Genomic DNA, 26,980 nt, shown 5'->3' with positions numbered 1-26,980 from the left:
CAGGTGTGCAAGCATCCTAATATGGCTTTCACTGTATCTGGATCTTTCTGACATCAGCCACATGAACAAATCTTTTCAAATGGGAGACAGAACTATTCCAGGAAAATTCATGCATGTGTATGAATTGCAAAAGTCATGCATACTCAAAGTAATGTAATTTGTGTGAACAGGAACAACACTTACAGTAAGCACAGATCTGAAAGAAATAAAACTTAAAATGAGCTTAGCTGTAAGAGAGAATCAAATATTTCCTAAAACAAACCACAGGGGAAACTTTTCAAATGTCAACCATTCAACAATATCACATTTGTTTTGGTTCAACATGCTTCCACATGGGGGAGACATGCTCCTCCCATCTCCAACCCCCTTTTTTTTGGTGTGGAAGGAAAGAAAAAATGTAGAAATACATAAATATTTCCTCTTTGTGGAAGACTTGCAAAAATCCAGAGCACTGTTAGAGAGAAACACAAAGAAAGACACAAGAGACAGACAGAGAGGAGGGAGTGAAGAATCATTTCAAGGAGCAGAAAATAATGAGACTGGAGCAAAGGAAGGGCAAAGAGAAAACACCTTACTCTGCAACACTTCAACTGTTTGTCAACTCTTTCCCTGACATGGACCCGCCATCCCAGAAGTTACTCTAAAGGGCCAAACAAGGACGCAAAGCAGAGAAGAGTGACAGACAGAGGGGGGAGAAAAGCAGTAAACCTTGGCTGAGGTGAGGAAAAAGCAGTGGTGTGGGAGAGCAGTGAGCGACGAAAGTCAGGGGAGTGGAGGAGTGAGGCGCCCCGTTCCTTCCAGCGAAGTGAGGGGGGGAAGAAAAAAGAAGTAGAAGAAGAAGAGAGGAGTGATAAAGAGTCGGGGAAGGAGGGAGAAGAGTCGGCTGGACATGGGGCTTTGTGCTGTTCTCCTCATCTGTCTCTCCCAGGCTGAGCTGGGGAGAGTCTGGGCTCAGGAGCATGAAGGTAAGCCCCCGTTCTTGGATGCCAATATGCAGGTATTTACAGCTAATATTAACACTTTTTTAAACTGCGTTTCTTCAGAACAGACTGTCAAGACAGCTTCCAAAAATTCAGATTAAAAAAATATTATATGACCTGAATTCTTGCCGCTAACGCTGGCAACAGGCGAGCTTGAAATATTTTATAGGGCACTTTCTTGGGGGAGTGGATTTGCATATGTGTGCACATATGAATGTGTGAAGTTAACAGGTCCCTTGATATTTCTCTGCGTCAGTCACAGGAAGCACAAGAAAGACTGTGTGTGTGTGTGTGTGTGTGTGTGTGGGTCTGGATTTTCTGAAGAAGCCATTCCAAAACCTCTGTATTTCCGATCTGAAAACACAAATCATATGATTGGAAATCCTACAATTTGGCAGATAAATGTTTGAGGTTAACCAGTAATTTCAATTTGGCTGGTGTTTTCATTACAGCAGGCATTTTAGAAAAGTACAAAAAAAAGTCAATGAGAGCAGCAGCTGAGCCTAGAGTACTTAAAAATGTAAAGTTTCTTCTCTCTGTTGCTTTATCTTAGCTCAAGTTGTGTTTAATGGCCCAAAATACTGTGCTTAATTGTTTCTGTGCATCACCTGTATATATATATATGCTGCCTTCCTGTGTGTGTGTGTGTGTGTGTGTGTATGAGTGTACGCGCATGTATGTATTTTTGTTCTCCTTGGAGATATATTATTTTTAGCCAGCCCCCGTTATTCTGCTGCCGCTCCTCCTCCGACAATCAGTGGTGCTCCAGTTTCTCTGGCCTATCCTGTGGTCCCAGTTCCTCTGATCAGGGGCCTTGCTCTGCAGAGGACAACCCGACACACTGTGCAGAGACCAGAGAGACTAATCCCCCCCAACATAAGACAACTTCAAGTCCGGCAAAATGTCCACACTCATCTTCACCACTGAAATAACCCAAAGCCCAGGATTCAGTTTAAGTTGTCTGCCTCACCCCTGTACAGCAGGTGTCCCTATTTTAGGCCCTTTTCCCACAGCCTGAAAGCTTCATCTTGCTCACACCAGAAAGTGGAGCAGCTCTTTGCTAAAAAGGCGGTGCTGTAGTGACTACCTGCACCCTCACGTATCTGTACCATCCACTCCTGTCTCATGACTGATTGCAGACCACACCCCGTCTCTTTTGCAGAGCGGTCAGCTCGGTCAGCTTCAGCTGAGAGTGACACAAAATTGATTGCATAGCTGTCCCTGTTCTCTCAGAAGGTCAGCACCGTCAAGACTGTCCGCAACAGAGAAACAGCACAAATTCCAGTGTCAAATTTCACCAAACTCTGTTTAAAAGTTCCATGTGGATTTACTTCACCTGATTGGCTGCAACAGTTTTATTGAAATGAACCAAAATCTTGCCATTACAGAAGCTGGTTACATGTGTCTGCTGCATGTAGGTTGTGTCTGTGATAATATGTATTTATTATGCCATTCGTTCGCAAATACAGGTTGGGTTGGAAGGTACTAAAAACAACAGGACTACAGGCACTGACACAACAAGGCAACAGTTGTCTGCTGGTCAGTGTCGGGCAATCTGTGAGCATCTGTCATCCTAGCTTTTGCAGTGTGTCCCGCAATGTCGGCACCAGTAATCTTTTGTTGTCCTTTGTCATCCTTTGTCCGCTTTTTTGGCCAATTCGGCACGTTGAATTGGTGCTGGAGACGGCAGAGTCCATCAGTAAATAAAATCATTCTGACTGTCAGTTCAGCTCAGCACACAAGAAGAGAAATTGAAGTGAGGAATGTAAACAAACAGCTAAAGTCGAGAGAACATGACATCCAAACAAACTTGTTATATTAGGTGAAATCATGATTTTTAGCCATTGCTCTCTTTGCTCGGAACTGTTAGTGTTATTGTTCGCTAGCACACAGTAAATATCCTTTGTTCTTTAAACATCAGGTTGTGTTGTCAGTATGCTAACTGGCTAACTAGCATCTTGAATTCGTCCTGTCAGCCTCCTGGTTTCCCTTTTTGAATGATGAACACAGACGCCTGCAGCTATGGAGAGATATTTCTTCTCATACTATTGCAGGACATACATGCTAGTTAGCCATTGGGTGTAGTCTTTGCGGTGTGTTCAGGTGCAAGGCCAAGACACAGCCGTCATGAGGCAACAAGCAGTCGGCCTTCTTTGTCACTAGTTCTTTGATGTCACTTTGGTGCAAGAGTCAACAGCCATGCTAGCAGCTCTGTGAGGCTGCACCAAGGAACAGTGGTGCCTTGAGCTGAATGCTAACGTCAACATGCTAACAGTTTAGCAGGTGTAACTTTTACCATGTTTACTATTTTAGTTTAGCATATTGGGATGTTAACATTTGCCAATTAGCACGAAACACAAGTAAGGCTGATGGGAATGTTATTAGTTTGCAGGTATTTGGTCATAAACTTAAGTACTGATCAAATTAAAACTTTGATCTGATGATGACACTACATGAATGTGAGTGGATAAAAGCTTTCACAGTTCATTCTGAGGGGGGCATGAATATCTGAACCATATTTCATGCCAGCTCATCCAACAGCTGATGAGACATTTCACTCAAAACCAGAGAAGTATCCTGCTGGTGGCACTATGGAGGAACAGTCGAGGGATGACAAGTCATTCAGATACACTGTCTGGGGACCATGAATGCCTTTACAAAATAAAATGGCAAGCCGTCAAGTGGTTATTGAGATATTTCAGTCTGTCTAAAGTGGTGGAGGAAGTTATCTTTCCCACTCAGGTTTTGTCCCTTTTCTCAGTTACGCAGGGGGATAGCTGGAAAATCTGTCACATCTCCCAGTACAGGTTGCATGACCCGCTGTGTGACCTCGACAGTTCAGCAGGTCTCTATAATTCCTATTCACTATATGCACCTTAGTCAGCATGTCTGGTGATGCCAGAGTTAATGGTCAGATGTGTCCCTATCTTACATAGATTCATAATATTATGCAGTCTGACAATAAAATGAAAGAGAAGATGAGATTCATGTCTTTGAATTGTTTCATCAGGCAGAATAAAACGCATCTGTTCTTTATAAATTACACATCATGTTTCATTTAAGCAATTTTCAAGTGACAGACAGCAAAGATTAACCATCTGTGTGCAGCTCTTCAGTCCAAAATAATTACATTTACCTGCTGTCCACACAGATTTAAAAACCAGATGCTAACCAGATTATTGCCTGAAAAGTGCAGAGAAGCTACGTTTAGGAGTCACATGAAGACAGCTTGACTCACACTGATGGATTTGATGTGACAGACTGCTCTGATCAGTGGTCACAGTCGGCCTGAGGCTGAAGACAAATGACCTGAATGAGCTAAAAATGCCATAAAACCAATATCTTCTCACACTTTTTCTAGGTTGCCACCAAGAGAATATCTCCAGGATCTTGTTGTTGTAGCCAAAGACAATATAAACAACTCTATACTCCAAACTGTACTTCCTTCAGTGCAACATAGAACAAAGACGACAATAACCCAGTAATCTCAAAGCTGAACCCCAGTTATCAAACCTCACATCTGTTAATCTGACAGATGATACTTAAGTATAATATGCTCACTTCTGAATTGAATAAAAACAGATTTTCCTGATATTCACAAGCATATCTGACTGTGAAAAATTGTCCTATTGTAAAAACTATAAATACTGCAACACCGTAGAAACAGACAATGACCCACAACTGGAACAAAAAACATCTGCGAACTGGAACTACATGTCAGCTGCACTAAAAATGGAAAATCAGTTCCAAATGTAAACAAGAAACAACTCCATGACAGTGAATTAAACATTTTATAAACTCTAAGGCTGTTCCATTTGTCCATATTTATCTAAACGCCACATTTTTCCTTTTCTCTTCGGGTCCTTATCAGTCCAGCTGCCAGTGTTTGTGATTGTGTGTTATGGTTACTGCTGTTCCACGGAGTAAAAGGTGCCAAATGGCTTACTCCCACGCCATAAGCTCGAGGCTGGTTTTAACACAAATCACCCTTTCAGAATCTTACCACAATAAAACCACTGTGCTAAATTGCAATGACACACGCTGACATACATAGCAGGGACTCTGCGTTGTGATTACTGTTCCACTAATGGTTTGTTTGCCAGAGGACTGCAGGTGCTTTGCTATTCCTTGTCCTGAGACTACAGCACACAACATGGTACAGATACAGGGTCGAGACTTTGTTTGTAGCTAGAGATTTAATCATGTCTCCTCTGTTGTGTTTGGACGGTACATAATGGTTCACTCTCTTCAGCCTATCTGTCTCTGGAGCAAAGATGTTGGCCTTTTGTTCTCTTTTGTTGGGTCTGTAGATAATTCGCTTTTCCTTTCCAGGACTAAGTACGTGCCTTTGTGCCCTCAGTATATCCTCGAGTGTACGTCAACTTGAAAGTGTTGCACATTTATCCAGAAAGAGATTGCTTTCAGAGGAAATTTATTTTTCATCCCTGGACTTCATCCAGCTGAACAGACTGAAAGACCATTTAGCTTTTGTCTCAGTTGAGGAAACGTGGCTTTCTAGTCTAGTCTGTTTGTCCAATTGCTGTCTAGCTTTCAAAGCTCTGCTCAAATACTAAAAATGTGACCTTTTGTTACTTTGGTGTCCTGTCAAACAACCATTGATATAGTTCAAATTCTGCTAAAGACATAAAAACAAGTGACGAAAGAAAACCACAGAGCTACTGTACATTACTTAAGAAGACAAAGAGAGCAGGCGATTGGGGGGAACAGGAAACAGGCATGTGGGAGACAATAAAGGGATGAATGAATGCAATGTGTATATCAATAGCACACTGTACATGGTTCAAGATGCTGTGTCCTAGTTCTATGTGACTTCCAACACCCACTAGATTTATAAGGCGGATGCTGCAATGCAGGCACATCTGAGGAGGCAGATATAGTGGCTATCACTGCCATCCAGTATTAATTTTGGCAGTTATTTTTGATTTAGTCTTAGGCTCAATCCCAATACAGTCTTTGCCCCTAGCAATTACCCCTCCATTCTGTGCGTTCATGTCTAGGGGTAGAGTGTCCCGATTCTTCTTGGGATAGAGGGGAAAAGTCAAGTGTTAAGGCCCAGACACACCAAACCAACGTCAGAGAACTAGCAGCAACGGGAGTCCCCTGCTGCGTCTCCTCTTGTTGCCATGTCCCACCAAAAAGTTGCACATGGACACACCAAACCAACAACCGTATGTTCTGCTCCTGTGTGAGGGGACTTATCCCTCCATACCAACAGACAGCGGTTGTCTGAGATTGCAGTTCAAAAAAGGGAAACCTGAAAACCTGCTAGTCAGCCAGTTAGCATATCATCAACACAATCAAATGCTGAAAGACAGAACACTGCTGTGCTCCAGTGAATAACACAAACTATCAGAAACTATCTTCAACCTCATATAACATATAAAAAGTTTGTTTCATCCCTCTTGACTTTCCAGTGTTTCCCATTTCCCATTCCCATTTTTGCCTGCCATAGTTTAATTTGACCCGCCATAGTTTCTAAATAAAAGATTTAGGCTGCCGAAAGTATTGACTTCTCATGATAAAAATAATATCTCGAACGCCGTAGTGTTTTGTGTCGATGTGCTCAGGCTGTCAGATCCAGCGCTTGACAGTGAGAGCGTTTCACTCGACTAAAAATACGTGTGTGCGAACTGTAAAAAATATTTAGGGGCACATGTGCGCATAAAAAAAAATCAGCCGAAGCAGCCTATATTTTTGTCAATAAAAATATATGATAATCTAACCGCAAATGTTGGAGGAACTCCAGCCGCCTTCCCTCTTCCCCGTGTGACACGGTTATGGGCGGTTTTCCAAGCCACTGTCAGCACAATGAATATAAGTCCCACTGTCCGCTGGGTGGAAATAAGTCAAAGGGCTCTAGTTTCCCGGCACAGCACAGGGTGGCGCAGGGTGTGTGAACCCCGCGCAGAGCTAGTTTCGAGCAGCGCAACCCAAGGCGCGCTCAGTTTGGTAGTTTGGCAGACCGAGGTGTGCTGAGATGGGTGTGGCAGCGCAGCAGGGGGAGGTGTCGACAGATCCAGCTTGGTGCAGTGACAGTTTTGTGCCAAAAGGCTTCGCCGAAGGTGCGCTAAAAGCTTGCCATCTGAAACCACGTCTACTGTCAGCGCAGGGGGAGCGCAGCCGGTGTAAGCCGAAGTTTGGCTGACCAGCGGACAGTGCGCACACGTCACCAAAACCGCACAGAAAAGGTTTCCAGAATATCAGGCACATTAACGATGCAATAAATAGCCACAAAACCACTATTCAATGCAACTATCTGCAATCAGCACATAAATGTATCTCTATATCGACTGTCCCGTCACATCTGATGTCAGATCAAAGGGGACTGGCACCATTTGGCACGTTTGGCACGCGTAATGGAAACCCAACCGGATTTGATTAAACAGCTGCAAACTAATGAGTTCACATCCCTCTCAGCCAACCACAAACAGCCACAGCATCAGATAGGGAGTATATATTCAGCATCTGTCATCTTAGAAAAGTCAAAAGAAAAGAAACAGAGTGAGACTGCGAGAGAGAAAGAGAGAGCGCGTGCACGAGAGAAACGCAACATTGATTTACAATTGTGGTGACCTCCTCCCAGGCTACCTTTGCATCATCAGCCTGTGGAGGTCTGCTCGCAGTTCCGTATATTCGGACACTGCGAGTTTGGACCTCCCGGACCAAAACATCAGTTTCCTCCTGGGAGAAGTTTGGCCGGCTGACGCTGCTGCTCTCTTCTGCCATGGCGAATTGAGTAAACTCTCATTATGCCTTCGTGTGGCACATTTAAGGACGAGGAGAGTCCCCCCCCTCCTCACTTCCGTTTCTCTTCTTGTGCGATGAGCTGAACTACCAATCAGAGTGATTTCATCCACCAACATTCTCCACTGTACCGACACTAATTCAGCATGCCGAACCAGTGGAACAAAAGGCCAACTAATGCCAACAAGGGCCAACGGTGCAGGACACACTGCACCAATGAGGGCCACAGACACTCAACAACGGCCCAACTTTGACTGCTGGACGTCAACTTGGTGTGTCAGGGCCTTTAGCGCTACATGGCCCTCTAATGGGGCAGGCAATGTGGTCCTGAAATAATATCAGGATATTTCTGGGTATTTTTGCGATAACGATATTCTTGACGATATGACAAAATACTGAAAAATGTTACTATTAATTTCAAGACCACACAAACGCAACAAAATCAGTGTTATAGCTTTATATGTCAGCATAAACGTAACATTTCAAATTCAAATATTCTGTAAAATCTAAACAAAATGTATCTCTCCATTCTTTAGTTGGTAAACAACAACAGTAACTCAGAGTGAGGTTCTTATCCTGTATAAAATATAAATAGTACAGCAAAATAAGTCTCCGACTTCTGATCTGAATCATGGTTTTTCAGGGGGCAGCCCTACTGTACTTGCATCTCTCTAGCATTCAGTCATTTTTTTTGACAGATTCAAAGGATGATTCACAAGCACACACTTACTGATCATCATTTGAAAATTGTGACAACTAGAAAACTAGGATTTGTACAAAGTTTCAGTGTAAACTTTGACCTATCGATCCCAATGTTAAGCAGGAAAATAACGTTATTTCAGCCTCAATTCTTTCTAAATCTGTGGCACTGGAGGTTGAAAATGTCTTTTCACAGAGTTGGGTGATTAAAACTTGACTTTGGCTGGTGGCTGCTCGCTCTGCTCTGGTACAGCCACCGCTGCAACTAACAAACTCCACAAATCCATTCAACAGCTCCACTGTGGATTGTGGAGCACAGCTGCTTATTTACTGCTGAATTATAGCGTACAACTTGCACCAACAGCTGATGCTGCTAAGTGCTTTGCAGGCTTGCTAAACATCCTGGCACTGACTATTTACTGGCATTTACTGACCTGTCAGCACTCCATATTGCTCATACAGCATTACATAATAATATTGAAAGCATGTCAGTTCTCGGCATCTTATATAAAACATTCTTTTAACAAGTTTCGTAACATTTACTAGCCCACTGCTAAGTCCCGTCTCGTCTCATCTATGAAAACTACATGTTCATTTGTGATAGTTTTTATAATCAGAACAGCTGATGTATATTTGTAAATCATTCAAATTAATTCTGCCTGATTAGATGTTTCAGTCTCACTCAGGGAATCAATACCCCTGGCACTGCACCATATGTTGGATTAAACAGCAGAAAATCATCTAAATTGACATCATCCTGGCAGTTACCAGGAATATTCTAAATCTGGAGGGCTGTCAGAATCATTTCCATGCATTTCATTCTAATAGAGAGGGCATCATGATATATATTGACTGTTAAGCCACCAGCAATTCACCAGCAAATCTGTCACATCTGTCATGTTGGATTTTTGGGCCCTGTTTCAAATTCGCCATGATGTTTTTTCTGCTCCAGTTTGCACATTCCCAGTGCAGGTTCCACATACACATGTGTGTGCCAGACCTGGTGGACGGAGGTCAGCTTAATTCAAGTCCTTATGTAAAGACCTGCCGTCTCTTGAACTTTTTTTAGCCCCCTGTTTTCTTAGAAGTCCATCCAGGCACACGTGCAGATAATTAGAGAAGGTTAGAGATGTTCCAGGAAAGAAGATCAGCACTTAGGTTGTTTGTAAAGCAAAATCTGACAGTGACCTATTAAGTGCAAAGGCTGCAAAAAATGTTTCTACAATGATATACTAATGCAAAGTCCCTAATGTGCCACTTCCAGTGTTCCTCCCCCTCAAAGCGCCTCCTCGTCCCCTGCTGTTTGACGCCTCCTCAGCTGTTTAGTGATGATGAGTGCTGCCAATCTGACCCAATTAGGAGCCTCTTGTTCTGAAGCTGTAGAAACAACTTCCTCTGCACCATAATCAAACAAAATTCCTCATTAGAGCTGTCTCCCCTGTGTGTGTGATGACCTCTCTATGTTTCTTTCTCTTGTCCTATTTTGTTTAAGTCCTTTTTTTGTCTCTCTGTCTATTTTATGTATCTAACAATAGAAGATTAACTTCATTCAGTCCTTATAAAACAAGAGCAGCCCAGTAGGTATAGCCTTGAATAACTACATTTTGATTCTGATGATAAAATCCTCCAAAACCAAACTTGTTTCTTTTATCAGTGCAAAAATTGGAGTGTAACATGACAAGATATAATGTTTAATCAGTAAGATTCAGAGGTGTTGCTAGGCAGATTTTGTTACCTTTGGACAGAGCTAAGCCAACCTAACCAGCTGCAGCTTCTTATCAATCATAAAACATGAGCATGGTATCATACTTCACATCTAATTCTCTGCAAGAAAGCAAATCAGTATATTTCCCAAGATGTTGCACTAGTCCTTTAACGGTCAACAACTAAATCGTCTGTATCTAACAAAAAGCAAATGAAGAGAGTCCAGGTGCCAAATACCCAAAACATTTACATTTAGATGTCATATTCCCAATTTTTGTTTCAGCAAAGAAGACTTTTGACCACATAGGTTGAAAGTATGTTTACAACCAAACACCGTACCCAGATGTGATTGTTAAATAGCTAGCCAAAACCATGGGCGTTATTCTACTGTCATAACAGCCTCAACTGTTCAAGGGAGGCTTTCCTCTAGACTTTGGGACCTGGCTACAGGGATTAACTCCCATTCAGATAAAAGTAGGGCTTTCATAGTAACTGATAACTGGCAAACAGCTGCCACAATTGCTATATTCATATTTTTTCTTTTTTAATGGAAGCGCTGCGCATTTACACTATGCTACAAATACCAGCAGTGTGATGAGGCGCCAAGCGTCTATTCTGTTCTGAGCGCTGCTCACTTGCCATTTCTTTGTGGTTGCCAACAATATTCAACTTTGGGTAAAAACACTGCGCTTGTTCCGTCAATTTCTGTCCAATCACAGTGGAGGAGGGGCAGGACATATACCACATAGACCAACTGTCACATCGCTGTACAAGAACAGCAATGGAGGAGAAATTAATACTGAACCCAAACAGACCAGCAGGTCTGTCCTCTTTCCCTACGTGCTTCAGTCTTCCCCTCACCCAGAGCGAGCACTCTACCTTGAGCCACCATTTTTACCTGTGCGAATATTCTGTATCAAAGCAACCACTGTGTCCCTTATTGCGCCTCACTGCCCTTGTGTTCTATGAATGAACAACTATTGAATTCGTTTTAAAACTGTTATCTTTGTCATTCGAAAAGCAACAATATACCTAACAATACAACAATTTTCTAAATTATCATCGATTGCTGGAGCATTCAGATTCAGATTCAAACAGACAAAGCCAAACCAAGAAAAACAGCTCCAGACCAAAACTAAAAAAATACAAAAGGACCAGACGCAGACTGTGCACATACTTCTGGTCATGTGCTGTAAACACAAAATAGAAAGACAGAGGCTGAGAGGGAGGTCTGAAGTACCTCAGGCTGGCTCTTGTCTTTTCTTCTCTCAAGATGTTCATAAACACGCTGTTACTTAATAGCTCAGATCAGTAAACTAACAGCTCACATAAAATGTAGACAGCAAACTGGATTCATTCCCTCAACTTGTTCTCCAGTAGGAAAACAGCAGGGACCTTCATCCAGCTGAACGATCAGCGAGTTCTGCTGATCTCACAACTCTGTCTGAAAATGTGCACAGGACACTGAGTCATGGATCAGTTTACTGACAAAAAAAATGAAAGGAAAGTTCCAAATGGGAAAAAATACAAACATCCATCTCTGATCTGTTGAGCAGATGACAAGAAGCCCACACAGATGTAGGTGTTCGGCAGAGACCTGTGTGAATAGAGAACACTGGTACCAAATGAAGGTTTGTATTACACTTCACTATTAGTTAATAACCTGCTATAGTCCCGCCAAAACACACACGCCACATTATTAATTTAAAATGCAGAAATTAAAAAGCCATCACGGCACTATTTCTGCATGACAGATGTAAAGAAAACTGACTTGTGATTCTGTTTTTTTGGGTTTTGTGATTTGTTATTTTTCTGTCTTTGTGTGACTTATTGCTCAAAACATGGATTACACTTTCTGTCTGTGTGTTAATGATCCAAATTATGGTAACCATTATGGTAACCAATAATGAGCAGCTGTGACCGCAGGGTTTAAAACTGTTCCACTTCCTTTTAAAGACAATATTTTTGCCAAATAATTTCCAAGCTTTCTCACAGATTTCAATGATCATGTTCTTCTCAAAAGGCTGAAATCTAGCAATGCTGCTTTAAATGCTGAGGACCTGACAGTTTGTGTCCATTGGATAGTATAAAAAAAACATCCTGGCTCTGCAGAGTTTAAGAGACATCTGTTCTGTTCATGGATTCAATTCTCCTGGATGTCTCTGCATGCAGGGCCCACATGTGTGTTCACTGTTCACTCATAATGTCTGTCTTGTTCTAGATGCACTGAGCGGGACTCCTCTGCAGAGAGATGGGGATCTGTCCGGTTTTCACAGAGACAGTAGGGACCAGCAGACCCCACACAAACACAGAGAAGGCCGCAACACTGACGCAGGAGGAGGACTTGATATCAGTACCCTGCCTGACAACGTGACCCGCGTAGTGGTGAGATCCAAATAAGTGCTAAAAGTCTGTTAATAAAGTTTTCCATTTTAGTATGCAATTTGTTAAACACTGCATCCTTGATATCGGACAAAGGTAGACGAGAGCAGCCTATCATTTCTCGCTCATGATCATAGAGTGTGCTAGGTGAGCGACATCTATAGCTGGCCGATTTAATCAGCTGTAGCTAGCTAATACCCCTTTCAAACTGAGGGCTCAATCAGGGTTGAACCAGCATTGATGTTGTGTCTGAAAGGGTTAACCCACATTGACTGACATGGCTTCACAACCCAGGTTGAGAGGTGGGTCAGACAGGGGTTGGACAAGGGTTGATTTCAATGTGAGTGACACACCACCAGAGTCACTAACACCCAGGGCAGGACAAATTTATCACTGGTTGCAAATGGGGGTCCACAGTTGCGACGCAATTGCCGCAGATCGCCGCTGCCCATTGGCAGCAGGAATGTTTTCAGCTACCAACATCATGGCTATGTGGCAAGACTTCAAGGTGTGGGAGCACTGACTGTCCATGGTGAGAAGGAAATCGAGCGGCAAATAGCAGGGATGGTGGGGGACAACATAGTGTATGGGAACGTAACGATGCTGCTGAATGAGACAGGCAAACATCATTCACAGCAATGGGTCACAGACAAACTGAAATCCCTGAAAAAGCAGTACACCTTCAGTAATTACAATATTACAGGCCAAACCAGATACCAGTTAACTACAAAACACTAGCTCCGAATATGACATTTAAAGCCCCAAACGACAGCATGCAAGGTATGCATTGCTCCCGGGTTGTGACTCAGGTCGTACCTGAATTAACTGTGTTGGCTGGCTTGGTCTGAACTGACAAAAGAAGGGTGGAACACAAGTGAGATGACCCTGGTCATTGGTGTGAAAGAGGTATTGGGGCAGTGCACAGCCACTTCCCTGAGCGTTTCTATGGAACCATCTGGCAGTGAATGAAACATGGCTATCCTGAACTCTGAAACAGTGCTGTCTAAACGAATGGGGAGGCCATCGTCCTACATGGCTGGCCAGCTACCTACCTAGCTGCATCCATGGAAAATAGTGACAGAAATATTGCCACCAAAATGGTGACCAGCTTAGATGAGACTGACACAGCTCTCCAAGTTGTTGTAAGTTAACTTATCCCCAGTTCAGACCAAAGATTCAAATCAAGACAACTTGAAACAGGCAAGTACTTCCAAAGGTCACACCAATGCTACTAGATGAGACGGTGTATCATCTCTATGCAACAAAGCTTTTTACTTCCATTCTGATTTGCAGCCTTTCAGACTCATTTTGGGGCTGAATATAATTTGTAGCTTCTTGAAATATGAATGAGGATAGTGATAGTGAGATACTGGCTACAGCTGCATTTGTAGTAGTGATGAAACAGCTAAAAACAGAAACAAAGCCAGCATTAGATGGACTGTATTCATAATAAATACGCCACAATAAAACACCAGTTAGTTAGTCTGTAGCCCTTTTTAGAGTTGTTGCAGGAAAGCCCAATCAGTCTTTTTTCAGCATTGGCAGTATAAAAACAAAATCGGGGAGTGCAGCAAAATGCCACCTGCCTACTTTTGTTTACACAGATTGCGCCTTTTTCAGGGCAATAGGGGGCGTGAGCAAGTAACAAAACATGTAGCTCAGCGTGTGACGTAAACAGTGACGTGGGAGGGAAGCCACGGCTGGTCAGTCCTTCGGCGATTCTCTCGTAAGTTGGCCCGTTCTTCACCGTCCCCGTCATCTGACGGTTAATGGCCTCTTTGTTTGCGAGGACAAGGAGGGCACACAATTCCTTGTCTCCACAGTTGCTCATCTTTACAGTGTCTGTCAGGGTTGTCTTTCCGTCTTGCCACTAGCTGCACACTAATTCCTGCTATCAGCTGTTTCCTGTTTATCCAACGCCAGTGGGTCGCACATGTGGCGTCATCAACAGCTCTTCCCACAACTCATCAACAGCCCCTCCCATTGTGGAAGGCCGCCTCGGTCTGTTTAAACTAGAAGGGTTCCGCCAATATGTCTACCCTACGAGGTGGAAAATTGGGCACCTCGGATCAACTTGCCAATCCGGCTCTGTGTGTCTAAATGCTCACAGCTTGCCGGCAAAACGGCCCAACATTCGCCGAAAATCTGGCAGTGTGAAAGGGGCTAATAAGAATGTGTGTGAGTGTGAGGGGGCAATTTGTTTGAATGAATTCAAATGCACCTCCCCTCCACAAGAATAATGTTGACAATGGTTCATTAACTTCACAATACCAGCTATTTCAAGCTTAACATAACATTTACTTTATGTTACCAGTTATTTCTCGAGTATGGCGATCAGATACTTCAGAGCATTGTCCGTGGCAACATCTAGAACCACTTAACAGGAGATGTCAAACCCATCATGTCTTTGTTAATGTCAATTTTTTAATCCATCTATGATGACGATCCCAAAATCCTTCCACACACCACTTCTCAGATGCTTTGGCGTCATTATCATTCACTTAGGATGACTTTACTTGTCAGTGTCGTCCATTTTCAAAGCAAACAACATTACTAGCTAAGCTTGTACCAAACTAAGCTCAGTCTACTGATAGGTCAAGAAGGCAAGGAACAGGTTAAGATGATAGTGAAATTTTAGAGTGCACTTTGCTGGATCAGAAGGCAAACTACTTCAAACGGTCTGCTGCACTTAACGACTGCAGCTTTTCTAATTGGAACAGGCCATTACAGATTGAGAATTGACTACATTCTAACAGTTCAATTTGAAATAAAAAGTGACAGCCCTGAGGTCGGGACGTTATAAAAACTTAGTGACCAAGTACCAGACTGTAAGCAGAACATATCCAAGAGGTAGCTACGAAAAAACATGGACACATGACCAAAAAGCCCCACAAATATAGCAATTTGGCTGGCAATATTGTTTAGAGTTGCTGACAGTTTCGGCATAGTTTTCTGCAAACCTTTAACTGCTGCTGTAGCTTTGGTTTTACCTAAAATGATGGAGGCATGATGGGTAAGTCAATGACTCACGATGTCAGGTTGAATTGGTGAGGGGAAGCTAATAGGTTATTATAGGGTTTAAGATAAAAAGCAGGGATTTATTTTCGTGCATTGCAGAAGCTTTAACTTGACTATGGATGTGTTATTGTGATAAAACTGTGCTGAAAGGTCAGTCGGGGTCACAAAGTTTACACTCTGCCAAGCTGGAGAAGCTTTGAGCAGAGGTTATTGTTATTCTGTCAGGTGGACTCGTGCTGTGCCATTTTCCACTCATTACCTTTTACAAATATGTGCGTGTGTCTGTGTGTGTGTGTGTGTTTGAGTGTGTATGATGAGGTTTTATTTGTGTCTTCTTCTCTCATTGAATCAGCCTCAGTAAAATTCAACCCAAATAAATTGTGTTGTACATTTTTTTTTTCTTCCACTCCCTCCAATTCAAATTGAAAACAGATGATAGCCTCGTCCTGCCAACTTACAGTGTTTGTTTAAGCGTGAGCATGTGCGCGTGTGCATGTGTGTGTGTGTGCGCTCACGAATGACTCACTTGGACAAGATCACATGTAACCCTGCTGTTGCCTTTTTTGGGGGAGGTCTGATCCCAATTTCCCAAACCCCTCCACCTCTCGTCCAATGGGAATCTCTTTAATAAATCAGTCAGCTGTGAGGGAAAAGTGTATGATTGTTCCCTTCTCCTCACCTAGAGATCCCACACCCCCCTCTAGACAACATTGGCTGGTGTCAGGCAGTGGAGATGGGAGAAAAAAGTGGGTCACTTGCTGTATATGGAGCAGCCAGAGAGGCAGTGAGAGCGCTGCATTTAACTGCTCCACTTTCTGAGCCCACACTAAACCCCAGAACCATTGCTCTCTGTCACCTTGAACTGTGCCATACATTAATAATGCCATCAAGAACGCAGATCTGTACGAAGTCAAAGCACCGTGTGCAATGTGTAAACAGCTCCCCCAAGTGGAACTGTTTGGACAAAAATAGATAAATCCCAGATGTGTGGTGCGGTGCTTCCCCACCAACCTCTTAACACAAAACATCTCCTCTTATAACCCCGTTCTGACTGGTTGTATGTCTTTAATTTGTAAGCAGATCGATCAGAGGATCAAGCAAAAAGTAGAGCAAAGTCTCCAAAAGAATAAATTACTTTATGTAGCACATTTTGTTTCCCTACCTCGAGACTCCTTAGAGTGATCCTACTACTCCTCTTAGGGTGCCATTCTCAAGGTTAGGAACCACTTTCCTACTGAGGCATCAACTCTGATCCTCTCTGATTCACCACATCAAGGCTTGATCATGTCATGGAAAAATGGCTGGAAAAAAGCACACAAAATAAAATAAATACATGTTTTACTGAAGTTATTATTCATGTAAGTCAATGGTTTTCATCCTGATGATGATATTATCATGAATGACTCTTGATACAAACAGAAATATGCAGGTTTATGGAGGAAAGAGAGCGACCCATTAGAGGGAAAGGGGTAAATAAGGGTGGACATACTTTCCTCACCAGCATTTATTATATCTTTTTTTATGAAATGTGCATGAAATAAAATGCAGGGCTACAACTTTAATTTCGTTATGGACTGATCTCCTTATCTGCCAACCTCCACTAGCTAGCTGAGAAGAGGTTTTCAAATGTAAACATCAGCAAACATCGAAGGAAGATAGAGAATATGGTCATCAGCTGAACTAGCATCCTGCTAGGCATTGTACGGGCACTGGATAATTGGACGACCTCTGTGCCCACATCAGTTTTTAACAGGATATCAGGAACTATAATATTCTTTTTTTTTTCCACCAAAACTTGGCTATTTCCCTGACACCGTCATTCAACCAGGAGGCTCTTTTTCTATATGGCAATCTGACAGAGCAGAGGACTCTAGTGAGAGAACGAGAGGACACCTGTGATTTAGGGTGACTGGTGTGAGAGTAGGATTGTAAGGTGCTGTCCCGTTCCTGTTGTTGCGCCACAAAAGGAATGAACACTCTTTATTACTGCTATATGCCGTTCAGAGGTGCCTGCAGAGCGGCGCTGGCCATGTTCGGAAGAGCGACCATTCAGCCATCTTGTTGAGGTCGAGGTATGTGAACAAACTACAATGCAAACCTCCAGTGATTTGAGACATGGAGCCAGTCGGATTCTGGAACTCAGAGTCTTTAATGGATTTAATTTGTAAAGCAACAGAAGTAACTGTGCAAAAATCTACAGGTAAATTATTCCACAACCTGAAACCATGGATTTACCAGAACTATCCGGGATGCCATGAACACACACATTGCAGCTTAAAAATTAGGAATGCAGTCTAGGAAGATGCAAATAAGGACTAAATTACAATGTACAAGGAGCTGACAGGATCACATTTAATGGAGTTGTACCTTGCTTGATTCCATGTTGCAAATCATTGATTGATTTTTTGTTTCCCACAAAAAAAAAAAAGAAAGAAAATGCTCATTAAAATTTCCCACATCCCAAGGACGTACTCAAATTACATTTCATTTGACCAATGGTCCAAAATCTTGTTAGAAATTCATTTCTTCAATATGCAAATTAAAAACTCAAGTGTGTTGCACTAAAGAGCCAATACTCATTTTTGTTTTTCCAAATGGGCAACAAATGGTCTTCTTGTTACAAAATGTGTACAGTGAATTCTAGGGCAGAACAATTCGCCGCGTTCAATCACAATTTTAACGTTTTCACATCACAAGACACTCAATTTTAATAACATTATAAATTTCTTACCAAGCTGTAAAAACAAGTGAGTGTAGTCAATGACTTTCCCAACTGTCAAGATGACTGCTTCCACCAAATTTACTCAGCTGTAGCTGATTACATTTAATACTGTGAGCTGACCAAACTCCAAGAGTCTTGGCTGTCGTCTTGTTAATATCCTCTCTCCATGCCGATGTCTGTACTATATACACATAATATTATGTAGGCCACCAATACAATACAATACAATACAATACGATACAGGCCTGCGGGGTTTAATTTCTAGAAATAATTGCTATTTGAATCACAGTAACAAAAACTGGTCAGAGGATTTGTAATTAGATATTTTCCTCACATCATTCAGCCCCAAATAGTCCCACACTGGTTTAAGAACGATATGGCAACATGACATGAGTTTTGAAAAAGTGATATCATAAATAATGCAGGTCAATGGCTGTTGAACCCCCAACTCTGAACTACCTCACCATGAATAATGTTTCACGAAAACCTTCCTAATGAGTGGCCTGTTTCTCTAAGGAGGACTCCCAGAGGTACTACACATGGCAGAGTTTTGGTCCAACAGACAGACGGACTGAGGACTTGTGGGTAAATCTGAACACCCTGCACAGGAGCCAAGTCCAGATCCATGGCATACTGTCCAACGCACACCGACAGGCGGCGGTGAGATGAGCGCACACACACACACACACACACACACACAACCATCTGATTTAACACGCAGGCATGTCTGATATGTTTTCTTATCCACAGAGGGTGGCACTGTCCTTTGAGTTCCCTTTTTATGGACACCACCTGAGACAAATCATCGTAGCAACTGGTGGTGAGTTTCTCTTTATGTTACTTGATACCACAGTGGGACTCATCTACTTCCAGTTAGGAGATGGAATGTCTCCCAGTGTGCTGAAGGAGACTCTGTCCTACCCTGGGGGAAATATTCAGGCATACCAGGCTATAATGAATCTGGTTAATTGTAAATGCCTTCATTTTTTAATTATTTTAATTGCTTAAAGACTTGTCCTAAATTTTTAACCCAAAGAAAACAATCATACGAGAGAGAGAGAGAGAGAGACATATTTGTTGATCCAACATTATGCTGTGCTATGCTTATGAATGTGCAGGAGATGGGAATAAAAAAAACAAATTGTACAATACAGCGCATTGCCAATGGTTGAATTTCTTTATTGAATGGCTGCCTGGAGCATTTGGTCATCATGTTACACGACATCTCTTATCTCTGTCGATATACGAACACTATAAGACACTGTTTACATGTAGAGGTTCGTGACTGTTAAAACCAGATGATCCCACGGTCACTGATTTTAGCTTTTATCTTTATTACTATACACCCTGTATACTTTTAATCACTGCTAAGAAATCTTTTAATGCAATCTGCACTGCTAATGCCAATGTAACACCTGCGTTTCAGTTCTGGTACCAAAATACATTTTCAGGGTTTTCACCACATTAACATTTATTTGTGGCAGTCCGCAACGGTATCATCATTTGCCGCCACATATTGACTTTGTATTTTTAGAGCTAGGCCGTTCATTCAGAGCACTGTTTCAATACATATATTGTTTGGTTATTCAGAGCACCACACTCTCTGAGCACAGTGTTATTTGAGCACAGATGGAGCAGAACAACGAGGTAAAGGCGAGACTTATCTCTTCATTAATTTGTATAGAAACAGAATGCTCTTTTTCACATAATAACAGTGCTCTCATTTAAGTGTTGTCCATCGTTTTCTCAACCTGCTTTAGATGAAAGCAGCTACGTTCCTATGACAACCACACACCCAGCACCGGGTCTAAAAGGTTTGCTTTCATTTGCCTCCGCAGCAGCTGCTTGTCCAATCCATCGATCTGCTCAGATCGATCCAACCACAAACTGATCGACTGATCAATTCTCTGCCCCACGACTCAAACTGCTGCTGAGGATAAGAAAAAATTTATGAAGAGTTTCGCCTGCACTGCCTTCACGGACCAACAAGCACTTCCAAATTCATGTGATACCGAGGCCATAAGCACCCTTTATGAGGCGCGCCCTTTAGCACCTGTATGAGACGCTCAGCTGTGTCCTGGGTACAACACGTTCTAACACGTGGTTAACATTGTCAAACTGTTGGGGTGAGGTTTAGGCAACAAATCTACTTGCTTAATTTAAGAAAAAACATAATTTTTTGAGTTAAAATAAGTATGTGAAGTGGCGTAAAAACGTCATGTGAGTGACGGCACAGAATGATCGCAAAGGGACACAGGCGCCCAACAAAAGAACCCAAAGTTCTCAAATGTTAAATATTGCTCAGATCTGACCAAATATTCTATGCCAGCTTTCAGTTCTTGACAGATTTTGATACTCTCCTCCAAACACATATCTGACAATACATAAATGCATAGGGGTTTTGAATACACTTTAAAATATGAAACTACAGCATGCATTCCAGGGAAACATCATTTCTATGGTTAAAAACATGCCTCAAGATTTTAACATCTGTTCTTCCCCCCAGGGTTCATCTTCATGGGGGACATCACTCATCGAATGCTGACTGCCACACAGTACATCGCTCCCCTCATGGCCAACTTTGACCCCAGCTTCTCCAAAAACTCCACAGTGAGATACTCGGACAACGGTAAGTGAGGAGCTCCTCTGTGAGGTTGGTAATGTTTGGGAGCTCCAGGATTTCTTTGACCAGCCTCTGTATCCTGCTCTGCTCAGGGAATCTATTTGTGGTGCAGTGGGACAAAGTGCAGCTGAAGGACCGAGAGGCTGAGGGAGCTTTTACTTTCCAGACAATCCTCCACAGAAATGGAACCATTGTTTTCAACTACAGAAACGTAAGTTCAGCTTAACTGTTTTCTATATCACCTCCACAGTTATACAGTGGGGAAGCGATCCTAAAATTGCACGCCATGTGAAAAAAAAATGCTGCTGTTATTTTTCAGATCCCCATACCAGTGAGTGAAATGAATTCTACTGAGCATCCAGTGAAGGTGGGACTGTCTGATGCTTTCATGGCACTCTTCCCCTCCTCACAGCTCTCAGGTCAGCTCTCAAAACATTTCTCCAAACACACTTTTTAATGCAAAAAAATGTAAGGAAATGTATTGCTGCCTCTGTAACAAAAAAGTGTTTCTGTTTCTTGTTACAATATATGTTTGTATTTTTCTTGTTATTATGAAATGCACCGATCAGCAACAACATAAAAGAGAAACTGATAATTTTTTGCGTCTAAGTGACTAATAGAGACAGCAATTTTTGATTGGTCCTGTTTTAATTGGGACTGCTGCAGCCAGCCAATTTATGACAACTAAAAATGCTTGTTTTTGCCTCTGACAGGCTCAGATCCCTACAGAGATAGACCCTTTTGTTAAAGAGTAAGATTAAAAAAACAGCCCATAAATGCCATCACCAAACCCACCAGACTCTATTCAAATAAATCGTAATTTAAGCATGCAGAGTCAGCATATTTTCACATCTAACTGGGTGAATTAACGGTTTATTAGAGTTGGTGATTGTTGGAACAGTGGAAAGACGAACCAAAATAGTTTTTATGGGTTTTGTTTTGTTTCCATTGACTTTAAATTATATGATAGGAAGTTGACTTTAATTGATATGATAAAGTTACTGTTATTTTAATGACGACTGGTGGGTTTGGCTATAGAAATTTCAGGGCTGTTTCTGGTTGAACAAAACGAAACACTACTTACTTCTAGAATGAATGAATTTTGTTGAGAGGTGCTCACTAGTCCATAAATAACAGCCTTATTTGTATAAATTGGTTGTTTCACAAATAAGGAAACTGCAAATCTTCATTTAGGCTTTGACTGTAACTTTCGACATATGAAAGCTTCTAACTTTTCTAGTTATAATGATAAAGTTTCTTGTTATAAGTGGATGTGTTGGTGTAATTAGATTCTTTTGTTTACTTACATAAATCTTGCAAACATACTAACGTTTTATATTTGTCTTAAAGAAGCGAATCGCCGCACTATCTATGAGTATCATCGTGTTGAGATTAACATCACAAAGATTGTTAGCAAATCTGCTTTTGAGTTCACACCTCTGCCCAGTAAGTATCCTCACACACCAGTATTTATACGAGAGCCAAGCCTCATTATTCACCTCTCTAACTTCAGCACACTGTGTATCCGATTCCTCCAGCTTGTCTTCAGCACACATCCTGCGAACTCTGCCTATCATCCAACTTGACAACTGGCTGCGGCTGGTGCAACACACTTCAACGGTAGGATGAATCTCTGAAAGATTTACCTTGTAATGAAGCTGCGGAGAGCCTGGCTCTTCTCATTTTGTTCTCACTGAGTTTCAGATGTTCCGACGGAATTGACCGGCACAGACAAGAGTGGTTAGATTATAACTGCCCTGAAGAGGTGAGGTACACTTCCCTTTTATACAACAGAGAAATGAGCAGCTATTAAATGTCTTCTAGAGTCATTCCTTTGGGTATTTTCACAGGCAAAAGGCACATGTGAGGACTACATCCCAATACTACCTGAGGGGTCTATGAGCTCCTTCAACCAGTCCTCTCCAGGTCCAACACCTTCTTCAGCAGAGATCGAAGACCAGCCTGTCACTAAAGGTAAACTTCTCTAAAGCAGAATCTAGGGGGGCACATAGTGAGGTATGTCAGCGAAGGTTCATCTCAATCATCCAGATGTACTGATCCGAAACTGATCGAATATTGGGCTGATACTGACTCAAACAGCTGGACTGGATATTGGTGATAATGGGACCAATCATTTAAATAAATTCTGAATTTACCTCTGATTACACACGTGTGTACTAAGGTTAGGAGAGAGATGTTAAAGTTAAGCCTGATCTTTCCAACACTCTCTTCCCAACACTGATATCGGAATGGTACTCAGTTTTAGCTGATACCCAAAGCCCAGGTATTGATGTCAGGACTGAAAAAGTCAGATTGGAGCATCCATACAACACTGTCTGGACAAAGAATAATCCAGCACCAGACAGGACTCATGTTTAGCTTTTTTGTTGAACCTACCAGGTCCTGAAATATCTCAACTGACATGTCCTCCCTACCCACTGACTATGGATCCCTATCAACACAAGAAAAGAGATAAAAACACAAAGCAAAGTTCGACTTTTTTAGTAATTTCTGAGTTATAGTCATGGTTGTAGATTTGGAGATAAAGGTCTTCACATTACAATCTATGATTCTGAGTAACTGTCTCTTCACTTTTGTTTGACAACTGATGCGTGGATTTGATTCAGCTTTCTCTAGAAATAATGAAGACTTCAAGGTTTGCTTTGACAATATCATAATATATATTTATAAAAGTACAATATGAGACTTTTGTCAGGGACAGAACGCTACATGTCCTGGACTTCTTCCATTGTTGTACCTGGTGTTTACACAATCCAAAAACCTTTGTCAAGACAGAGACAGGCATTCGATATCTGACATTAAAGATATATCAGAGAATAAGAATTTAAAATGTAATTGTCTGACCACTAGATATATTTTTTTTAGAAAGCAGAGAGGATCTGACAAAAGTTAAGAAGCCAAAAAAAGTAACCACATCTTTAAAGACAACAGTTGTGTGACAGAGTTCAAGGTCCAAGATAAATGCCCCTCTGCATAACCAATGCGTAACATTTGATGCACGAAAGAAAGTAAAGAATAATTTCTGTTTTCTTACAACTCGGATCTTATTTTCTTAGTTTTGGCCATTGTTCCAGTGATAATAACTTTGTACTAATCAAGTTAATTGAGATCTGAGAACGTGGCACATCACTTAAGTTAGCTGGGCCAAGAAACACAAATAGTCAATCAGACAGGTTTTAAACAAATTTCCAGGTTAGCCAAAGTTATTTGAGGAGAATGCAAGTTTATAAGCAAAATATTACAATTATTACACCCATCAACTTTTATAGACCTGTTTCCTAGTTCAACTTTTATCTATTATACTTACTTTAGTCAGGCACACACAGGTTTCCTGTGCAAAACGAGACTATTTCAGGGAGTTTTACCTCCAAATGCAGCTGTTTAGATGACTTGGTTACACTGCTAGATGGTTTCCAACCTGTTTGATTTTGTGACCACGTTGAACCTTTTTTTTTTGCCACGTTGGACATTGATCACAGTGTTCCCAGATCTCAGCAACTGTTTGGGTACACTTTTATTATCATCAATAGGAAATGGCTAAAGCTATTAAATTAGTTCCATGTTGTAATAAACCAGAATTATCCCTTTAACCTTCTGAGTAATTGTTTTTACAAGCTGGCTGAGACCTGTTCCAGGCTTTATTTGTCAATTTATTGGTTGACGGACTGTGCTGCTGCTAAAGTGTCACAAGTTTTCTTTGCACACACATAATGCAACACAGATAAGTTTGTCTTTTGTTCTGGTTTTCTCTTGAATGGGCTATGATGCAGTGCTGTATGAATTAAGTTGAGCTGAGTGGATGTTTATGACAATATGTTGTATCTTAAACAAACTCACATTAGCTGTCAAGTACAACAGATCTCTTGTGGTCAGTTGCTTTGCAAGGATGCCCATAGTGTCCTAGCAAGTCAGACCTACATATTAGCAATGTCTGTAAGGTTAGAGCCAACTCTTTAGTCGGCCACTTCTACATAATTCAACAACAATATCTGTTTTCTTTCCTTTTAGATATACAGACGAGTCCTCCAAACAATAAGGGGATAACAGAGAACACGGCCATCATAGCAGGCGTAGTGGCTGCACTGGTTCTGCTTGTAGCTCTGACCTTACTGGCTGTCTACTACATCAACACACACCCCACAGTTGCTCCACCGTTCTACCTCATGCAGGTGAGAAACACAAATTCATACAATCCTATAGAGTGGACAGTTTCTGTTTAAAGATATCCTACATGCATACTCATGTTTGCAGAGGTGGAAAGTACATTTACTTAACTACAAATCTGAGCCACTTGTATTTGAGTCTTTTTCTGTTGATACTTACTTTTATATGTAACATTTTTGCAGGACTTTTGCATGTTAAAGAGTATTTTTTACAGTGTGCTATCAGTACTTTCTCCTAAGTAAAGGATCTGAATGCTTCCTCCATCACTGCATGTTTGTCTGCTGCCTGGCCTTTAGCAACTACTGTCTGTTGTTCGTAGCGACGCACCAATAATTACTGGCCCTCCATGAAGTTCCGCAACCAGGGCTGCCACTCCAGTTACGCCGAGGTCGAGCTTGGGGGTCATGAAAAGGAAGGTTTCATTGAAGCTGAGCAGTGCTGCTAAGAGTCCTGGACTGACAGGACTCAGCCAGAAGAAGAAAGGGCACCATCTTGAGGACTGCAAAGGTATTACTAGGGGATGAATATGGACGATCAGGCCAGACATCGACACAGGGTGTCCCGACTCCAACCTTGGCGGCTGGACAGTGTTTACTGTAACTGCTCTTGTAGCTCTTGCCAGCTTTCTCTGTGTCTTTTGCTCTTTGCCATTACACAGGGGATTTGCCATATGATTCAAGGGTTGGAGGGTCTGAGAGGAAGACGACTGTACAGAGATGATGAGATGCAAGCGTGTAACTGTACAAAAACCCATCAATGCAAGGGGATGTCAGGGAATGAATCGAACTAGCCTTCATACTGCAAACCAACATACAGCTCAACTTAATGTGTTTCTGTTTTTATTCAGTTTATTTTTGTTTCATGAAACTTCCACACGACCAATGACTGGTTCATAAAATGTTATATCTCTGTGGACTTCACTATAACAGATATTTAGCTATATAACTGATAGTGACTATAATGGTCATCTTGAGCTTCTCTGGAGAAATTCTGTATGGATGAATTTTAGTGACATCACGTTATGAGAGTTTTCTTTTAACCTTTCTGTTTAAATGTCTTCTAATAAAAGCTGGTGGTGAGTGTTGATATAAATGTCATGCTTGGTGAGGAGTTGAGAACAAATGGTGCAGACCACTTTGCAGACATTTAGACCAGGTAAAGAAGATGCTGGTCAATGTCAGGTGAGTGCTATCGGGTAACATACAGTTTAATTTACATGCCAATATTTAATTCTGATAATTGAATGAATGAGCTCTAAATGCACTCATTCATTTAAACTGATGTAAAGGTACTATTAAATTAGTTCTTATAGTTGTTGCTTACATGCACATTAATACTTGGGACATGGACTGGCATGTAATTTAATACGCCACTAAACCTTTGAACATTTACACCTACTGTCTAGGCTAGGGTTGCAACGTTATGAGATTTTCATGGTATGTTAACCATCCCAGAAAATACTGCAGTGTCACCGTATTACAGTGCTGATATTATTGTATTGTGGGGTGATCCCAACCCCTAAATGATATGCATTGTAATATTATAATTTTGTGATCCACTTTTTTATTTCCTTATTTCTACCTAAACAAAGGAATACAAGTATACAATGCATATTTATTTTAAGGGTAATATTTGGCTCTCCTGAAGCTAAACTGTGCCGTAACAGGCAAAGATTGGAAAATAAAAATTAGACGATAGATAGATAGATAGATAGATAGATAGATACTAATTATTATCATTTACATCAATTCAGCCCACCACAAAAGTGATTAGTGTAACCATCGACATTTTACATAGAAATAGAGGAATAAAGAAGCAAAATTGAAACTGCTTACTGACTATCTTAAAATACCCCCAAAAGTTTACACTAGATAGGTACGTTCTTGAGAGTAAATGCTTCCT

General features: G+C 41.5%; 1 protein-coding gene across 2 annotated transcripts; it reads left to right on the top strand.

Moving 5' to 3' along the window:
- The first annotated feature begins 755 nt into the window (after positions 1-755).
- On the top strand, positions 756-26,170 carry LOC117246895 (plexin domain-containing protein 1-like). Of its 2 annotated transcripts, none has more exons than XM_033610912.2 (13): positions 756-965; positions 12,370-12,533; positions 18,790-18,930; positions 19,021-19,090; positions 20,777-20,899; positions 20,986-21,104; positions 21,213-21,312; positions 22,244-22,339; positions 22,432-22,513; positions 22,598-22,658; positions 22,744-22,867; positions 24,923-25,083; positions 25,398-26,170. In XM_033610912.2, exons 1-13 carry the CDS (start codon positions 890-892, stop codon positions 25,521-25,523), a joined length of 1,443 nt encoding a protein of 480 aa, XP_033466803.1. In that variant the 5' UTR covers positions 756-889; the 3' UTR covers positions 25,524-26,170. The 2 variants fall into 2 exon arrangements, with proteins under 2 accessions (XP_033466803.1, XP_033466802.1); XM_033610911.2 differs by having other exon boundaries at positions 18,787-18,930.
- Positions 26,171-26,980: the final 810 nt, after the last annotated feature.

Source organism: Epinephelus lanceolatus, chromosome 21 (assembly GCF_041903045.1).
Source record: "Epinephelus lanceolatus isolate andai-2023 chromosome 21, ASM4190304v1, whole genome shotgun sequence".
NCBI classification, from domain to species: domain Eukaryota; kingdom Metazoa; phylum Chordata; class Actinopteri; order Perciformes; family Serranidae; genus Epinephelus; species Epinephelus lanceolatus.
Note: the sequence above shows the minus strand (reverse complement) of the source record. Positions and strands in the feature narration are given on the sequence as shown.